The following is an 18,391-nucleotide window of genomic DNA, read 5'->3' as shown; positions in this document are numbered from 1 at the left end:
AAGTGTTACAAACGTCCTAAGGTCTTGGACCACTCCGATGAACAATCTTTTTTTTTTTAAATGAGTTTCGGGTCAAAATGACCCGAGGGAAGGATGAGAGTTGAAAAAAAAAACAGATTTAAGCATAACAATTGAGTACTAGCTTGCATCATTGATTTCGGTCATCTGTGGACTGTGAAGATGTGCTTAGTTTCAAAACATCGCCTGACATTTCCAGGTCAAAGTTGAATTCAGAGTGATATCTGAAGTCCAGTGCGAGCTCCAATCTGCTGCAGACGGTTAGACTAGGTTAATGGAGGCACTGGAGAGAACTGTTTGTCTCTCAGGAGACTTTTATCTGCTCTGCAGCTCTGCCTTATTTAGTCTCAAACTAATGTGCCATTCTGTGTTGTTGTCTGGGGATCAACAGACTCTAATGCATCTTCCTGAGCGTTTCCCACCCTTTCCATGCTGTGCTTCAAGCTCATTTCCTTGAGCGAGGGTGGAGCAATGTGACAGAACCCCGTCTGGAACACTTCAGGGATTTATTCTGGTAAAGCCGGATTTGTTTCCCCTCATAAATACATCTGCGCTTCAAAAATGTGTGGGATTTAGGCACTTAAAAAACATTTAATGACATTTAAAAAAAAAAATATTTGCGTGCACGACAAACATTGCATTTTGCATGAGAAAAATTGTGGCAATGCAAAAGAGATGCAATAGTTTGAATTCGCCCTCAATATCTAAACACTAAAAAAATCAATCCCGTTCGAAATGAACCCACAAAAACGCTGTGCATCCACAAGCCTCTAAATCTTCTTTATTACTTTAAATTACAGTTAAGTTGAATTCTTTTTCTCATTTTGATGGGGAAACAAAATCACCAGGTATTTTTGTCTCTCCATGGCCTGGAGGTGTTTGGTGAGTGACAATACTTTAAAAATAGTAAAACGCTTGATTCTGTCAAATGTCACCAGGTGTTCACCAGGGACCGACCCAGAAGTACATCCAGAACCTGCCCTGCAGCTTTAGCGCTTCAAAAGCAGACAAACGCCTCTTTTCTCGTGCCCATGTCTGTCCCTCGCTGGAAGGATCCAAAATAATGGCCAAGAGTTTCTTTGAGGCTAAAGCCGTCACAATGGGAGAAATGGCTGAATGTCAGTGTGAAGGAGAATTCTGTATGATGGAGATCTGACAGAATAACACGGAGAAAATGATGATTCATGAGCTCAAAATGTTCAAATATGCAGCAGATGGTCCAACTTATTTAAATGCATGCATTCATTGAAGTCCAAGAGGATGAAATTTAGTTTATGAGCAGTTTGGATGCAGAATTATTCATTTATGTATGAGTTGCACAATTGCCCTGCAGTAACGAGACACTGGAAACACCTCACCACTGATAATACGCTATATCAATATTCCAAAAGTAGCTTTATTTCCACATGAAAATACTTAAAAGCACAGTTTAAAAGAGGCAGTATCTTTCCTTTGTGCGCAGAAACATTTTTCTTCTGAAGACGTGGTTCAAAAGGAAATTCTTTTAAATGAAACGAAGTTAGTTTTGGAATTCACAGTGTCTGGCTTCTGCCAAGACGAGGCTTTATTTCAGCACAAAACCTCCAGTCATCTGCTTCTTTAAGCTATTTCTCGTTCGGTGGCTCTCGCTGGAGAATTGCAGTTTTCACTTGTAATTTTTCATCTCAGTCTGATAAACTTTAATACTCAGAACAGATCTAAAAAAGTGCAATTTTCACAGATAATTCAACTCAGGCAAGGTAAGAGAGGCAGTACCTCGGATGAAAAAATAATCAATACTGCAAAAATAATATAAAAACTAATTTGATATACGCAACACAGTGATCAGAAGGACATACTGGGCAAGTGGATAGAGCACGAAGTGATTAAAGTTTGTATAACACGTTTCACATGCCGTTTACTTTCTTTGTTAAACAGTTTAACTGTTAAACAGAGACTATAAACTAATGAAGATGGAGAATGTGAGCACTGTGTGTTAGACTGTTTTAGCCCGGTTGCTAGAATGTTGCATGAGTGTTCTGAATGGTTGCTAGAATGTTGCATGAGTGTTCTGAGTGGTTGCTAGAATGTTGCAAGAGTGAATGGTTGCTAGAATGTTGCATGAGTGTTCTGAGTGGTTGCTAGAATGTTGCATGAGTGTTCTGAGTGGTTGCTAGAATGTTGCTAGAATGTTGCATGAGTGTTCTGAGTGGTTGCTAGAATGTTGCTAGAATGTTGCATGAGTGTTCTGACTGAGTGGTTGCTAGAATGTTGCATGAGTGTTCTGAGTGGTTGCTAGAATGTTGCATGAGTGTTCTGAATGGTTGCTAGAATGTTGCATGAGTGTTCTGAGTGGTTGCTAGAATGTTGCATGAGTGTTCTGAATGGTTGCTAGAATGTTGCATGAGTGTTCTGAATGGTTGCTAGAATGTTGCATGAGTGAATGGTTGCTAGAATGTTGCATGAGTGTTCTGAATGGTTGCTAGAATGTTGCATGAGTGAATGATTGCTAGAATGTTGCATGAGTGTTCTGAGTGGTTGCTAGAATGTTGCATGAGTGTTCTGAATGGTTGCTAGAATGATGCATGAGTGAATGGTTGCTAGAATGTTGCATGAGTGTTCTGAATGGTTGCTAGAATGTTGCATGAGTGAATGGTTGCTAGAATGTTGCATGAGTGAATGGTTGCTAGAATGTTGCATGAGTGTTCTGAATGGTTGCTAGAATGTTGCATGAGTGTTCTGAATGGTTGCTAGAATGTTGCATGAGTGTTCTGAATGGTTGCTAGAATGTTGCATGAGTGTTCTGAATGGTTGCTAGAATGTTGCATGAGTGAATGGTTGCTAGAATGTTGCATGAGTGAATGGTTGCTAGAATGTTGCATGAGTGTTCTGAATGGTTGCTAGAATGTTGCATGAGTGTTCTGAGTGGTTGCTAGAATGTTGCATGAGTGTTCTGAGTGGTTGCTAGAATGTTGCATGAGTGTTCTGAATGGTTGCTAGAATGATGCATGAGTGAATGGTTGCTAGAATGTTGCATGAGTGTTCTGAATGGTTGCTAGAATGTTGCATGAGTGAATGGTTGCTAGAATGTTGCATGAGTGTTCTGAATGGTTGCTAGAATGTTGCATGAGTGTTCTGAATGGTTGCTAGAATGTTGCATGAGTGTTCTGAATGGTTGCTAGAATGTTGCATGAGTGTTCTGAATGGTTGCTAGAATGTTGCTAGAATGTTGCATGAGTGTTCTGAGTGGTTTCTAGAATGTTCCATGAGTGAATGATTGCTAGAATGTTGCATGAGTGTTCTGAGTGGTTTCTAGAATGTTCCATGAGTGAATGATTGCTAGAATGTTGCATGAGTGTTCTGAATGGTTGCTAGAATGTTGCATGACAGTTCTGAATGGTTGCTAGAATGTTGCAAGAGTGTTCTGAATGGTTGCTAGAATTTTGCAAGAGTGTTCTGATTGGTTGCCAGGATTTTACCGGTCCCTTCTCTCATTAGCCAGTTATATTCTGGTCTCTAGATATGGCTTGGAAGTCTGATCACATAATAAAGTACCAGCACACCTCTCCTCAACAAGACACATGATTTGAGGAATCATTCATGACTGACTTGAAAACACCACTCAGAAACGTGTGACCAATTCATTGAACAGCACACTTTCCCCCACACTTCTCTCTATTTGTGACACGATTCGCTTGTCTTTTAATACACTCATCTCTTTTCTCCTCTTTCCTGATACTTTCAGCTCCTGCATCCTCACACTAATCTTTCCTCGTCTTTCTTCCTCTCGAGTTCTGAGAGGTTTGCTTCACCACTAACTCGACCAGCAGTGCTGTCAGATTGAGTCAACAGATGCAACGCCAGCAGACAAACACTCTGAAGCCCGAGCCAATCTGTCGGTTTGTCTGAGCGGTGAAAGAAACAGGAACACGCAGAGAGGGAGGAATAAAGAAGGGATTGAGGGGGAGACAGCGGGAAGAGGACGGGAAACAGGGTTTAAAGGATGAGAAAATGATGAATATGCAGACGGAAAGCTAGAACATTTGTAAACAGGCTCATTTGTGGAAGGAAGAGCAGAAGGAGACGTGCTGGTTAGACGTGAAGAGACAGTCGCAGTGGGCGTTCACAGCCTGTTTTGTCTCTCTTAGGCCTTTTTCATTACATTCCCTCACATTCTCATTCGCTCTATATGTCTCTGCGCTGACAGCTCCAGTATTTCGGGCCCTGCCGAAGGGGCCGTCAGACATGCTTGACGTGCCGTTTGTCATTCGATTGGCCAGCAGCGACGAGCTCAGGCAGATGCTGAAACTGACCTTCTTTCAGGCAAAAGATTCCGTTACATAACACTGACGACTGTGGGGTGACACAGTTAGCAGAAGAACAAACTACAACCAGGCAGTTGAATTTAAAGAAGCAGCATGTCATTTCGGTTGGAGCAAAAAAAATGGCAAAATGACGAATGTTTTCAAACAATTTTTTCCCCCTGTCTGTCATTGGTCAAACAGATAGCTCCGCCCCTAACACACACCATTGGATGAGCAGTTTTTGGGGCGCAGATGAACGTTCAACTCTAGGCGAAGATAGACAACCAATAACTGAAACTACACCGGAAACTATTTGAACACATATACAATTACACATCAACATTAGAGCATTGAAATCAACAAGCAATGGCCTAAATCTGCCACTGACAGATGCTTTAAATTTGCCTACCCAATGGAATTTCACCATATTTCCAAAAAAAAATTCATACAAACATTAAACTATTAATTATTATTAGGGTTGTTATTTGATGAAAGATAATTAGTTGTGATTCATTTCATGAGTTTTTTTTGTTGTTGCCAGTACTGTTAACTAAAACACAACAAAACTAAAACTTAAAGATGTCATGAACTGGCTTTTTTAATTTTTTTATACAGTTGTCTGAGGTCATCTTATTGCGTTCGCGTGGTTTTTACATTCAAAAATATCATAATGAATAAGCAATAGGCTATTTTCTGCCCTGTTTTTGAGGCTCTCTCAAGACACGCTCAGTTTTGATGGGCGTGCCGCACTGAAGACTTGGAAGTTAACGCCCACGGCTAGGATTGGATAAGATTTGCATATTTAATGAGCTTCTGCTCCCCTGTCAGTGAAAGCGTGTGGCAAACGGCAACTGGAATGAATCGCCCAGCCCACAGCCAGGGCTCGCAAAATGTCTTTATCAAAAAAAACACAATGATTCATCTCTCATCCACACGCGATTGATTGGAATGATATTTTTTTATTAATGTTACTTGGCCCGCCCGATCAACGAATATAACCGCAAACCGCACACACACACACGCGCACCCTTATATCAAGTCAAGAGAGTGAACAACGCACATCAAGACAGTAATGAACCAAGAACACCACAAATAAAGTATTCTCCAGCCTGTGACAGCGTGCTACGGTGTGTTCAGTTAGACACGTACACATAATCCATAGATATCATACGATCTGTAACAATGCAATACCATCACATATAAAAAACGTCTCCGGTTACGTATGTAACCTAGGTTCCCTGAGAACAGGGAACGAGACGCTGCGTCAGCTTGACGCTACGGGGAACGCCTCCAGCGTGACAGGTGTCTGAGCTACAATCGAATCACATCAGTCCTACTGACCGGCGACAGCCGATGATGTCATCAGGGTGCGACCAGGAAGTATATAAGGGCGCCTCTGCCAACATGACACCGCCCTTCGTCTTCAGGGACTGTCCGGCAGGCAAACCCTGAGGCATGGCAAAGCGACGCAGCGTCTCGTTCCCTGTTCTCAGGGAACCTAGGTTACATACGTAACCGGAGACGTTCCCTTTCGAAAGGGAACTCGCGCTGCGTCAGCTTGACGCTACGGGGAACGAAATACCAACACCGCCATGCCGAGGGGAGTGCATGCCTACTGGCAGTGACCACTGTCAGAACAAACAAATTCAACTGAAATGCCTGAACCACTCCCCCTCTGGTCACATAAGGCTGTCAGTGACAGCATTCCCTACGGTCATAGCCCAAGCTATAAGCCCGAGTAGGAAGCTTCGAACACTTAGAGAAGTTCTACCCAGGCCGCTCAAAGGCCCGGATCCAACCCATTCGAAAGAAGGGGGCTCCTTTAAGGGAATGTGGCTAGGGGGCCCTAGGGCGCCCCAGCCAGCCACTACCGCCACCAAGGAGGCCTAGCTTGGTGCCTTTTTCAACGGGCACTTCAGCCGGGCCATCCCTGTCTGTTCGATAACAGAGCCTCTGGACACTCGCCTCCTGAAGAGGCATCCAGTCCCAGGGACTGCAGAATGGCAGTGGCCTCCTCGGACCGGATCTCAGAGACGGGAATCCCGGAGAGCAGCACTCAGCACAGCGCTTTCTACCCTTGCCAGCGAGGGGAGTAATCTGCTCAATCCTAGGATCTACTGAGCTATTATCAGATAGAAACACTCAGGAGGCCAGACTGGCCTAAAAACTGATCTAATTGGGAGGCCACCCTAGGGGCCTACGACCACCCGATCAGGCCCAGGCAGCTTTGGCTCACATATGACCCTTCCGAAAGGAGGGGAGCTTAAAGGGGGCTGCCCGGTAGGTAAACCAGGTTGCAGGCTGAAATCCCCTCCTTGGGGACCAAGTAGCAGAAGCGACACCAGTCGCGCTAGGGTGACCACTAGCTGTCAGCATCATGCCAGTCAAAAGTCTTTGAACTGAGATCCAAAGCCCCATTAGGGAGGCCTAGTGAGGCCCAGTGTATGCCAGAGAAGCCTGAGAGGTCATGCTCAGGAACTCGCTTAGAGGGAGGCCTGGCGAGGCCTGCTACCTGATAGCAGTTGAAGCCGACTGTCAAAGTAGCTGGAAAACGGAGACTCGTTTTCTCAGGGAGGCCTAGTGAAGGCCTACTACCTGAAGGTCAAGCTACACCAGCTAGCCGAGTATCCTGACTCGGGAACTCGCCCTCAGGGAGGCCTAGTGAGGCCTACTACCTGATAGCAAGCCTCAGGGAGGCCTAGTGAGGCCTACTACCTGATAGCGACCCGTGCTAGCTGTTTCTCAGGTGACTGGAGCCCAGGAACATGCCGTTAGGGAGGCCCGGTGAGGCCTACTACCTTACGACCAGTCTTAGGGAGGCCTGATGCGGCCTACCACCCAACAACAGCTTAGCAGCCCATGCTAGCTGACACAGCGACTGGCGAATGGGAGCCTGCTTCCAGGGAGGCCTAATGGGGCCTACCACCTCACAGCAGGCCTGCAGGGACAGCTTCCTGGTGACAGGAGTGAAAAACTGCAATGTTATAACCTTGGGCTGACAGTAGCTTCTCTGCTGGCTGACAAAAATAAACATCCAACTGCTGACAAGGGTTATAGTTGGGAACTGCTACTTGAAACCGACATCGTTGGGGAGTAATATATATAGTGTACACAAGGGGCCGAACTTTGCAGAGGCCTACCAAGGCTGACTACCTATGTTCAAGGTTGCAGCTAGTAATTTGCCAACCTCCCCAAACGTCGGGACTCACTCGCAAGGAGGCCTAACTCTGAGGCCTACCACCTGACCTGGAGTCTACTGCCAAGACTGCCCCAGCTGGCTACTCACAGCCAGCTGGCCTAAAAATCATCCCAGCCTAGCTGGGTGACCCATCCCGAAGGCCTCCAATTCCTTCTGGAGCCAACTGTACAATGGTGCAATCTTATCGGCAGCGCCTACAAACACTGGAACCTAATCACATTGTCCATAGCAGGGTACTCGGCAAACCAAATGCCCTGTACCCCCTAAACGGGGGGAGTACCACATACGCCACCCACCTCATGAAGGTCCTAGCTTTAATAGCGCCTATCATACCATGTGAGGGCGTCAGCCATGGAAATGCTCTGGCTACAAGGGAGCTCACAACCAAACCTACATAAACAAAAAGGTTGTGAAGTGCTGCTCAACCCGAGCCATGGGTGAGGCAGAATGATACAGAGCTGGATGTGGAGGTACTCAAATCTACCCTGCTTTGTCAGGGGAGTACGACCAACTGGCCATGAAAATTTATATTAAAAAGGCCAGCGCCTGCCAAAAAACTGGCGGCCTCTAAACACTAGCTCTGGAGGGCCGGGTTGAATATGCATACGGAATTTTCGTACTTGCATGAAAAAACGCCTTAACCCTGCCCCACGACTACTGGCTAAGTCGCTATCAATTCTGCACAGCACCAACCTGCATTACTAGCAAAGGCCCCAGAACGCAGGCAAGGGGGCGGGCCTTGGCCGGACTACTCTGCGTAAGAGGAGGCTGCATTAGGGACAAATAATAAAGCTAAGTTCAAAAAAGGAACAGCTACCCGGAGCGCTAGCGCTTCTTGGCGCGCGACTCCGTAATCCCTAGAAAGCCTACGCCAATCTAGATCTATACCCGAGATCCCGAACAGGGCCACTATTATTGCATTATAGCAAAAAGGGCACTTGAGTAAAGTGCCAGTCATTACATAGATCTGGCCCTAGATCTAACTGTAGTTCTAGCATAGTCTAATCCTGCATTCTCCAGAAATTTATACTGAGAGAAAAAACAGACCGCCTTACCCTGAGGCCGCTACCAGTTAGTAGTTTAATACTAGGAGAAAAAATGCCTAGCCTTTCCTCAGAAAAACAAGCCCCTCTTTTTTTTTTTTTTTTTTTTTTTTTTTTTTTTTTTTTTCGCTACAAACCCTCAGGAAAAAGCAGCAAACCCAGCGTTAATTCTAACGCATTTTTAGAACTGGGAAAAATAAAGAGGTGTACAGCACACACAGCGTGTAGCATATATAGTATTTGCTGGCCTCCACTAGCACTACTAGCTCAATTATACCAAGCTTAAGCAACTGGTAATCGTTCTAGCCAACCTAACAGGGGAACTACAGGCCCTTTTAGAAATATCCAGCGATCCCCGAAGCCCTCAGCAGGGAGCATAAGTCAGAAATATATGAAATAATTTCCCATTTATAGGGGACTTACCCACTCTCCTGCGGCACACCATGATATCGACCCACAAGCTTTATTCCCATATGAATGCTTAGGTGTAATACTACCACGGGGCTGAGGGAGGCGCACTCACGCACCAAGCCAGGCAGGCCGTCAGAGTCTGACGGATTCTCCGCTCATCATGGGCCCGCCCGGCCTGGTGTAAAAGCGCCTGGGGAGAAAGAACTAGGAGAAGGACGCCTCCCTAGTCTCAGCGCGCCCTAGGGGGAGGAGACCTGTCCCAGCGTGGTCTTCTTTTCGCTGGAACCGACCTCGCTCTCCAGCGTCCTTCCGACTCCTAGTGCGGGAGTCCCGCCTCTTTTGCGCCCTACTCCGCCACTGAGGGGGCGCACGAGAGGCGACACTGGCTCGCTGGTCCTGTCGCTGGTCCTCGGGCCATGACGGACCAGGGCCTCCCGCCTGCCTGGGTGCGGCCCCGGATCTCCGCGGAATGCATGATTTAAATGCAGCTGAGCGCGCCTTCGCCTCTCTGAATCTTTCCACCACCGCCTCGACGGAGGTGCCAAAGAGTTCAGAGGGCGAAACCGGGGCATCGAGGAGAAAGGCCTTCTCTTTCACCCCGATGTCCGCAAGGTTCAGCCACAGATGCCTCTCCGTAGCTACCATAGCCGCCATTGAGCGCCCAATGGCGACCGCCGTTTGTTTGGAAGCACGGAGAGCCAGATCTGTGGTGAGGCGGAGCTCAGCCATCGCGTCAGGGGGTAGGCCCTCCCCCTGATCAAGATCCTTCAGCAGGTCGGCCTGGTATGCCTGCAGCACCGCAGTGGTGTGCAGTGCTGCAGCGGCCTGACCCGCTGACGTGTACGCCCTGCCATTCAAGCGCGAGGTGTTTCTCATCGCTTTAGACGGCAGGGTGGGAGCTCTAAGTGTCGATGGCCTCCCCGATGCGAGATAGTTCGCAAACGTCTCATCGATAGGAGGCATCGACACGTACCCAGACTCGGCCAATCCTTCGACATCAGCGAAGCTTCCACGCTGATGCCGAATTATCCTGGCCGAGTATGGGTTCTTCCATGCCCCCACGATCTGCCCGTGCAGATCGGGGAGGAATGGAAGGCTCCCCAGAGGTGATGGGTTATGGCCAGAGAGAAAGCGATCATCCAGTCGACCTGGACGCTCGGGTTCTCTCCTAGCACGCCGCCAATGTAACTCCAGCCTGTTGGTGGCGCGCTCCATAACATCCATCAACTCCGCATACACGGGGCAAGATGGCTGAGAGGGTTCGGCCTCAACCGATTCATCACCACCCTGCCCAGCCATCCTCTGCTCGATTGGAAGAGCATCAGCTGACGAGGAGGAGAGATCCGACTCCTCCTCCGCCAGCCGCCCCTCGCGACCTGGCTGATCGTCTGTGAGGACCACACCCTCCTCCAGGCGACGAGCCAGGTCCGTCTGGGAACCCCAGGACCTACGTCGCCGCTCAGCCTCAGCGTGAGCAGGACCGTCCCCAGACGCTGGCCCCTCTTCCCTCGAGAAGAGGGCCAGGCGAGAGCGGAGCGTTCGGATGGGAAAACGCTCGCAATTCGCGCAAGAGGCTCCCTCGAGAACCTCCCGCGCGTGCTCTTCCCCCAGACAGTACACACAGAGATTATGCGTGTCTTCAGGCGTCAGATACCTCGGACACGGATCCGCGCACTTTCTAAAGTGCCGCGTCTTCTGTGCGCACTTCATCCTTCAACTAACGTGATTCTTTTCTATGTAGTACACCAGACAAGACAGTCACTGAAGACGAAGAAGCGGTGTCATGTTGGCAGAGGCGCCCTTATATACTTCCTGGTCGCACCCTGATGACATCATCGGCTGTCGCCGGTCAGTAGGACTGATGTGATTCGATTGTAGCTCAGATACCTGTCACGCTGGAGGCGTTCCCCGTAGCGTCAAGCTGACGCAGCGCGAGTTCCCTTTCGAAAGGGAAACATGTTTTACTCACGTTAGTGTGTTGCTTCATTCATTCATATGATCTCATCCTGTCTGCAAATCCAGTCTCTTGTTTACAAACGAATCCGTGGTTAAATTAAGGAACAAACACGCAATGTCTTCCCCACGTGAGCTGGATAATCATTAAAGGTGTCATGAACTGGCTTTTTTTATTTTTTTATACTGTTGTCGGAGGTCAACTTATGACGTTTGTGTGGTTTTTACATTAAAAAAACATCATAATGAAAAAGTAATAGGCTATTTTCTGCCTTGGTTTTGAGGCTTTCTGAAAAACACTTGGATTTGATGGGCGTGCCGCACTGAACATTTGGAAGTAAACGCCCACGGCTAGGATTGGATAATATTTGCATATTTAATGAGCTTCAGCTACTGTCTGTCCCAGGAATCGTTTGGGGGAAATGCTCAGAGAACTCGCAAAATATCAAACAAACACAATTAAATCAAGTTGAAGTTGAAGTACTAAAACAAATTGAAATAAATTCAAACTAAATAGAACTGAAATTAAAATTATAACTGAATAATGATTTAATTGTATACCATGATTACTATATACTATATTATCAGTGCTGTTAATCACATCTAACATAAAAGTTTGTAAATATACATATACACATACACAATATTGCCAAACGTTTTGGGACGCCTGCCTTTACATGCACATGAACTTCCCATTCTTAATCTGTAGGGTTTAATATGGAGTTTGCAGCTCTAACAGCTTCAGCTCTTCTGGGAAGGCTTTCCTCAAGGTTTAGGAGTGTGTTTATGGGGATTCTTCTAGAAGCGCATTTGTGAGGTCAGGCACTGATGTTGGACGAGAAGGCCTGGCTCTCAGTCTCCGCTCTAATTCATCCCAAAGCTGTTCTATCGGGTTGAGGTCAGGACTCAAGTTCCTCCACACCAAACTCGCTCATCCATGTCTTTATGTAGCGACGCTTTGAGCACTGGTCAGTCATGCTGGGACAGTCCCCAAACTGTTCCCACAAAGTTGGGAGCATGAAATTATCCAAAATGTCTTGGTGAAGCATTAAGAGTTACTTTCACTAGAACTAAGGGGCCAAGCCCAACCCCTGAAAAACAACCCCACCCCATAATCCCCCCTCCACCAAACTTTACACTTGGCACAATGCAGTCAGGCAAGTCCCGTTCTCCTGGCAAGCGCCAAACCCAGACTCATCCATGGGATTGGAAGACAGAGAAGCGTGATTGGTCACTCCAGAGAACACGTCTCCACTGCTCTAGGATTTTACGGGTTCCTACTCTCATCAGCCAATTATATTCTGGTCTCTATAAAGAAAGCATTTCCTATAAAGCAAAACAAATACTTATAGGGGATATTTCACATTTACATATATACCAACAATTATAGCAACTTTAGCAATACTCTAAAGTCGAATCAGTCAAATCTCTTCCTCAAAGTTTAACAGACACAACCCAGATAGGTTGGCTTTAGAAACAACCAGCACAAATCCCCCCATACGTCACAGGCCCGTGGGAAAGAGTTTATTAACTAGGTTAGTTTTCAGGTTTTAACTCATCTTCTAATCTTTAAATAATCTCCCTTCAAGTCGCTGAGCTCAAAATCCACACAGGAGAGCTGAAACTCGATTAAAAGGTCGATTTAGTCTCAAGAGGAGAATACCAGCCAAACTCTGTTTTTATTTCCCACTCGTCTAACTCAATGTTCTACTTAGCAACCGTGCTCTAGTTTGACACCAAAAGCTCACGGAGATGATGGCAAAACTGACCTCCATGGGTTGTTATATTAGGCCTCAGGTCTCTCCTTTAATGCAAGTCTGTGGGATTTTGCATCTGATTGCTTAGACAAATCAATGGCAAATATGCACTCACCTAAAGGATTATTAGGAACACCTGTTCAATTTCTCATTAATGCAATTATCTAATCAACCAATCACATGGCAGTTGCTTCAATGCATTTAGGGGTGTGGTCCTGGTCAAGACAATCTCCTGAACTCCAAACTGAATGTCAGAGTGGGAAAGAAAGGTGATTTAAGCAATTTTGAGCGTGGCATGGTTGTTGGTGCCAGACGGGCCGGTCTGAGTATTACACAATCTGCTCAGTTACTGGGATTTTCACGCACAACCATTTCTAGGGTTTACAAAGAATGGTGTGAAAAGGGAAAGACATCCAGTATGCGGCAGTCCTGTGGGCGAAAATGCCTTGTTGATGCTCGAGGTCAGAGGAGAATGGGCCGACTGATTCAAGCTGATAGAAGAGCAACTTTGACTGAAATAACCACTCGTTACAACCGAGGTATGCAGCAAAGCATTTGTGAAGCCACAACACGCACAACCTTGAGGCGGATGGGCTACAACAGCAGAAGACCCCACCGGGTACCACTCATCTCCACTACAAATAGGAAAAAGAGGCTACAATTTGCACGAGCTCACCAAAATTGGACAGTTGAAGACTGGAAAAATGTTGCCTGGTCTGATGAGTCTCGATTTCTTTTGAGACATTCAGATGGTAGAGTCAGAATTTGGCGTAAACAGAATGAGAACATGGATCCATCATGCCTTGTTACCACTGTGCAGGCTGGTGGTGGTGGTGTAATGGGTGGGGGATGTTTTCTTGGCACACTTTAGGCCCCTTAGTGCCAATTGGGCATCGTTTAAATGCCACGGCCTACCTGAGCATTGTTTCTGACCATGTCCATGCCTTTATGAGCACCATGTCCCCATCCTCTGATGGCTACTTCCAGCAGGATAATGCACCGTCACAAAGCTCCAATCATTTCAAATTGGTTTCTTGAACATGACAATGAGTTCACTGGACTAAAATGGCCCCCACAGTCACCAGATCTCAACCCAATAGAGCATCTTTGGGATGTGGTGGAACGGGAGCTTCGTGCCCTGGATGTGCATCCCACAAATCTCCATCAACTGCAAGATGCTCTCCTATCATTATGGGCCAACATTTCTAAAGAATGCTTTCAGCACCTTGTTGAATCAATGCCATGTAGAATTTAGGCAGTTCTGAAGGCGAAAGGGTCAAACACAGTATTAGTATGTGTTCCTAATAATCCTTTAGGTGAGTGTACATGTAATATTAGGGGTTTGTTCACTAACACTAACTCAGTATGAGCAATAGTAATATTGATGCCGCCCTAGCAATGCCCACTAATTACAGCTTTCACAGCAAATATACGCAGACTCTTTCTCTCTCTGCCACTCTTATATTCTGCCACCACTTCTCTTTTGCTATTTCTCTCTGTCCTTGGCAGTGATGAGAGCATGATTGAAGTAGCAAGAAGGTAATTGGCATTCTGGAACAATGGTAATGACCTCTGAAAGGACTCGTGCTGCCCCAGTGACAGCCACTCATTTCTGATTTGTTTGGACAGCGCATCATTCTGTTCATTTCGCCCTCTCCTTCCTCATGCATTACAGTCCTTTGAAGAATAAACAGGCTTTCCGTGGTCATTGGCTCCGGCGGGCCACCCGCACATGTGCCTGAGGGACTAGATATCATGCATTCTGCATAAAAATGAAGTTATGTTTATGCAACTGGCTATATTAGCATTCCCAGAAACTACACTTGGTGTAAAAACAATTTTCACTTAGAAATTGCCAGTAGATTTCAGAAACAATTACATAGAAACGGGAAATGACACATTGAGTTAAACGTGACATTTTGTAGAAGTAGAAAACTTAAATAGTATTTTCTAGTAAAACATACTCCAAATATCATATTCACACAACTTCCATTCAGTGGTAGATTCCACAAATTCCATTCAATATGCATATTGAAATAAGACCTGACATATTGCAATCTATATAGCATATCGCAATCAAAATGCAGGAAATGAATGCGTTTGATGTATAAATGCAAATGCATAAATGTTGAGATCTTATCTTAATATGAATTAATTACTTGCATGATAAAATGATCTGAGCTGCAGTTCACATTCATTTTTTTTTAAGGAATGTTGATATTTGAACTTGTGAGCTGTAATCAGTAGTCAGAATTTTGTTAAACTCGCAATTGCATGTTATAAAGTCACAATTGAGAGATATAAACTCGCAATTGTGAGTTATGAAGTCAGAGTTGTGTGATATAAACTCGCAATTGTGAGATATAAAGTCAGAATTGAGTTATAAAGTCAGAATTTTGTGATACAAAGTCAGAATTACGAGATATAATGTCGGAATAACGAGTTATAAAGTCAGAATTCTGTGATATAAAGTCAGAATTTTGTCATATAAAGTCAGAATTGAGATATAAAGTCAGAATTTTGTGATATAATGTCAGAATTTTGTGAAATAAAGTCAGAATTATGAGATATAAAGTCAGAATTACGAGTTATAAAGTCGGAATTGTGAGATATAAAGTCAGAATTTTGTCATATAAAGTCAGAATTGGGATATCAAGTCCGAATTATGATTTATAAAGTCAGAATTGTGAGATATAAAGTCAGAATTGTGAGATATAAAGTCAGAATTGTGAGATATAAAGTCAGAATTACGTGATAAAAATAAGAGACTATATTTCAAGATATAGTCAGAATTGCGTGTTATAAAGTCAGAATTGCGAGATATAAGATGTAATCTTGTGAGCTGTAATCTCTGAGCAATAACATCTCCTATTTTTTTATTACGTTTCTTTCAAATTCATGCACACCCAGAGAGATTGTTAATGCATCAGGTTAGTTTTGCAAAATTCTTATTTACAGTGACTTCTCTGAATGCTAGAAATTGCTTTTTTCATAAGACTTCCAAATGAAGCGCTGTGTAAAAGTAACAAGAGAAACCTTTTCAATGTGATGCAGCAAAATTTCAGATTCACACTCACCGTTTTTGTCAGCTCTGCGGAAAATCTGCGGAGAGATAAAGAGGAAAAAACAGTCAATGGCAGTTCATCAACGTGAGCGGCATTCAGAAGCATGGAGGACTGATGGAAATGCTCAGTGCTGATCAATATTAAACATAATTTGGCCTTTAATGAACTGCCCTTTAGAGCTTTATAGTGTTCTCTCTTCAACACTGATGGAACTTGACATTATAACTGAGATTCCTTCATCTGAGATTCCTCTCAAAAACCATGCAAAATACACACTCTCTCTCTCTCTCTCTCTCTCTCTCTCTCTCTCTCTCTCTCTCTCTCTCTCTCTCTCTCTCTCTCTCTCTCTCTCTCTCTCTCTCTCTCTCTCTCTCTCTCTCTCTACGTTTGACCTCTATAATCATAGACTTTCACTAGCAGGGAACAGAGGTTGAAATTTATTGTATCTTATAAAAATCAGCTGTAAACAAAGGAGAAATGAAGTCCCCTTCAGACTTCACTGTCTAAGCCTCAGTATTGCAGTTTCCGTGAAAATGAAAGGATTTGAGATCTTTAGGTAATCATTTTAAATTTAAAGGAACAGTTCATGAGAAAATAAAAGAAGCTTTGAAATTCAAGTTCATGTACAGAGTAAAAAAGTGCTTTTTATTTTGCTCTAAACTGGTCACAATGAACTGTGGCAAAAGTATGGGAAATTGTTTCCGCCACTGAATAAGAGATAAAAAAGGTAATTGTGACCTTTTATCTCACAATTCTGCCTTTTTTTCTCAGAATCTGTGAATTCCATGATATAAACACAGCAGGCACCCACCGTCATAAGACGTTGATATTTGGTTGCAATTTGGTTGCGACGTCAGGTGACCAAAATTCAATGTCAGCTCAACGTCTAATGACAGTGTTAACTTGACATCCAAAACCGATATTTGGATAAAACTGATATTTAGTTGTTTTTAGGTTGTGTTGTAAAGTAACCAAAGTCCAACGTTGAGCCAACATCTCAAGCCAACGTCGTAATGACGTCAGATACTGACATTTAGTCGTGAGTTATAGTGAACAAAACAAATACTCTAAAAAAATGCTGGGTTAAAAACAACCCAAGTTGGGTTGGAAATGCACTAACCCAGCAATTGGGTTGTTTTAACCCAGCAATTTGGTTCTTTTAACCAAGTGAATGGGTCGTTTTAACCCAGCGGTTGGGTTAATTGTTTGCTTAAAATAACCCAATTGCTGGGTTAGTCCATTTTCAACCCAACTTGGGTTGTATTTAACCCAGTGTGGCTTGATACGTTGGTTTGGCGTTATAAAGTCAAAATTCTGTGATATTAAGTCAGATATCTGATATAAACTCACAATTCTGAGTTAAAAAGTCAAAATTCTGTAATATTAAGTCAGATATCTGATATAAACTCACAATTCCGTGTTATAAAGTCAGATTTTAAAAATGTTTTTGAAAGAATCAAAAACGGCTCTTTTGCTCACCAAGGCTGCATTTATTTATCAAGTAAAAACAGTAATATTGTGAAATATTATTACAATATAAAATATCGGTTTTCTATGTGAATATAAAGTGTAATTTATTCCTGTGATCAAAGCTGAATTTATCATCATTACTCCAGTCTTCAGTGTCACATGAGAAATCAGAAATCATTCAGATAAGCTGATCTGATGCTCAAGAAACATTTATGATTATTATTAATGTTGAAAACAGTATTTTGATAAACACCGAAAGTTCAAAAGAACAGCATTTATTTGAAATAGAATCTTTTGTAACATAAGACTTATCTTTACTTGATCAATTTAATGCATCCTTGCATAAAAGCATCAATTTCTTTTAAAAAAATTGCGCTAGTCTAGTTTTGTAAACAAATGCATATGGAGGCACAATGTATGGTTGCCTAGAAACACATTTCAAGAATCATTTTTTAAGATAATGAGAGTCATAAATTCTGGTACTTATCATAACAGAGAAAATGGTTTCTATATTCTCAAGGGCAACTAATCCTTGCATCCGTCAAAGTCCCAAGTGTTTTTCCACCACTCCTCCTTCCTCCACTGGCTCTTCAGGCCGGTTGAACAAACATATCACAGTGTGAAGGCTTGAGCCTCATCTGAGAACCTTTCTGAACAGTTTGAGTACGATCATCCAGTGGCTAAACATGGCTCATTCACACCTGGATGGGTTCGGCACACTGTTATAGTTTTTACTTGAGTCCTCAAGTGCTTTTTACACCATCTGGCCTTCACTTTTGATGGACAAGTTACTGTCAATACAAGTCGATGCCCACAGGGTAGAGTCTATTTATGATCCTCAGGCTTCACTTATAACATGTTACCTGCAAGACGGTGATTATAGGGTGTATGAGTGAACATAAAGAGTACAAGTGTCTGATATATTTCCACAACACTAGCATTAGCAGGCTTATTCTTTATTTTATTGCTTATTTTTTCAAAGTCATTCCTCAGCTATTTACTTGTTTTATGTAGCGCTGGTCTTTTTAAGTTCCACTGTGAGAGCTGAATTTCTCCTCTGGGATCTATATCTTAATCGTCAGGTGGCCAATTTATGAATCATCTTATAAAACACAGCTGCAAGTGTTCAAAAATTACAGCAAAGAAAACAAAAACAAGCAAAACTAAGGAGAATTGAAGTAGAGTGTCACCT

General features: G+C 43.9%; 1 protein-coding gene across 1 annotated transcript in view; it reads right to left on the bottom strand.

Moving 5' to 3' along the window:
• Window positions 1-18,391, bottom strand: part of necab3 (N-terminal EF-hand calcium binding protein 3) — a 99,615-nt gene that overhangs the window by 71,168 nt on the left and 10,056 nt on the right. Inside the window, exon 2 of the mRNA XM_079840229.1 lies at window positions 15,742-15,766. Coding sequence (XP_079696355.1) covers window positions 15,742-15,766 — 25 coding nt within the window. The remainder of the gene's footprint in view (window positions 1-15,741; window positions 15,767-18,391) is intronic.

Source organism: Gobio gobio (genome assembly GCF_949357685.1).
Source record: "Gobio gobio genome assembly, chromosome: 17".
Lineage (NCBI taxonomy): Eukaryota > Metazoa > Chordata > Actinopteri > Cypriniformes > Gobionidae > Gobio > Gobio gobio.
Note: the sequence above shows the minus strand (reverse complement) of the source record. Positions and strands in the feature narration are given on the sequence as shown.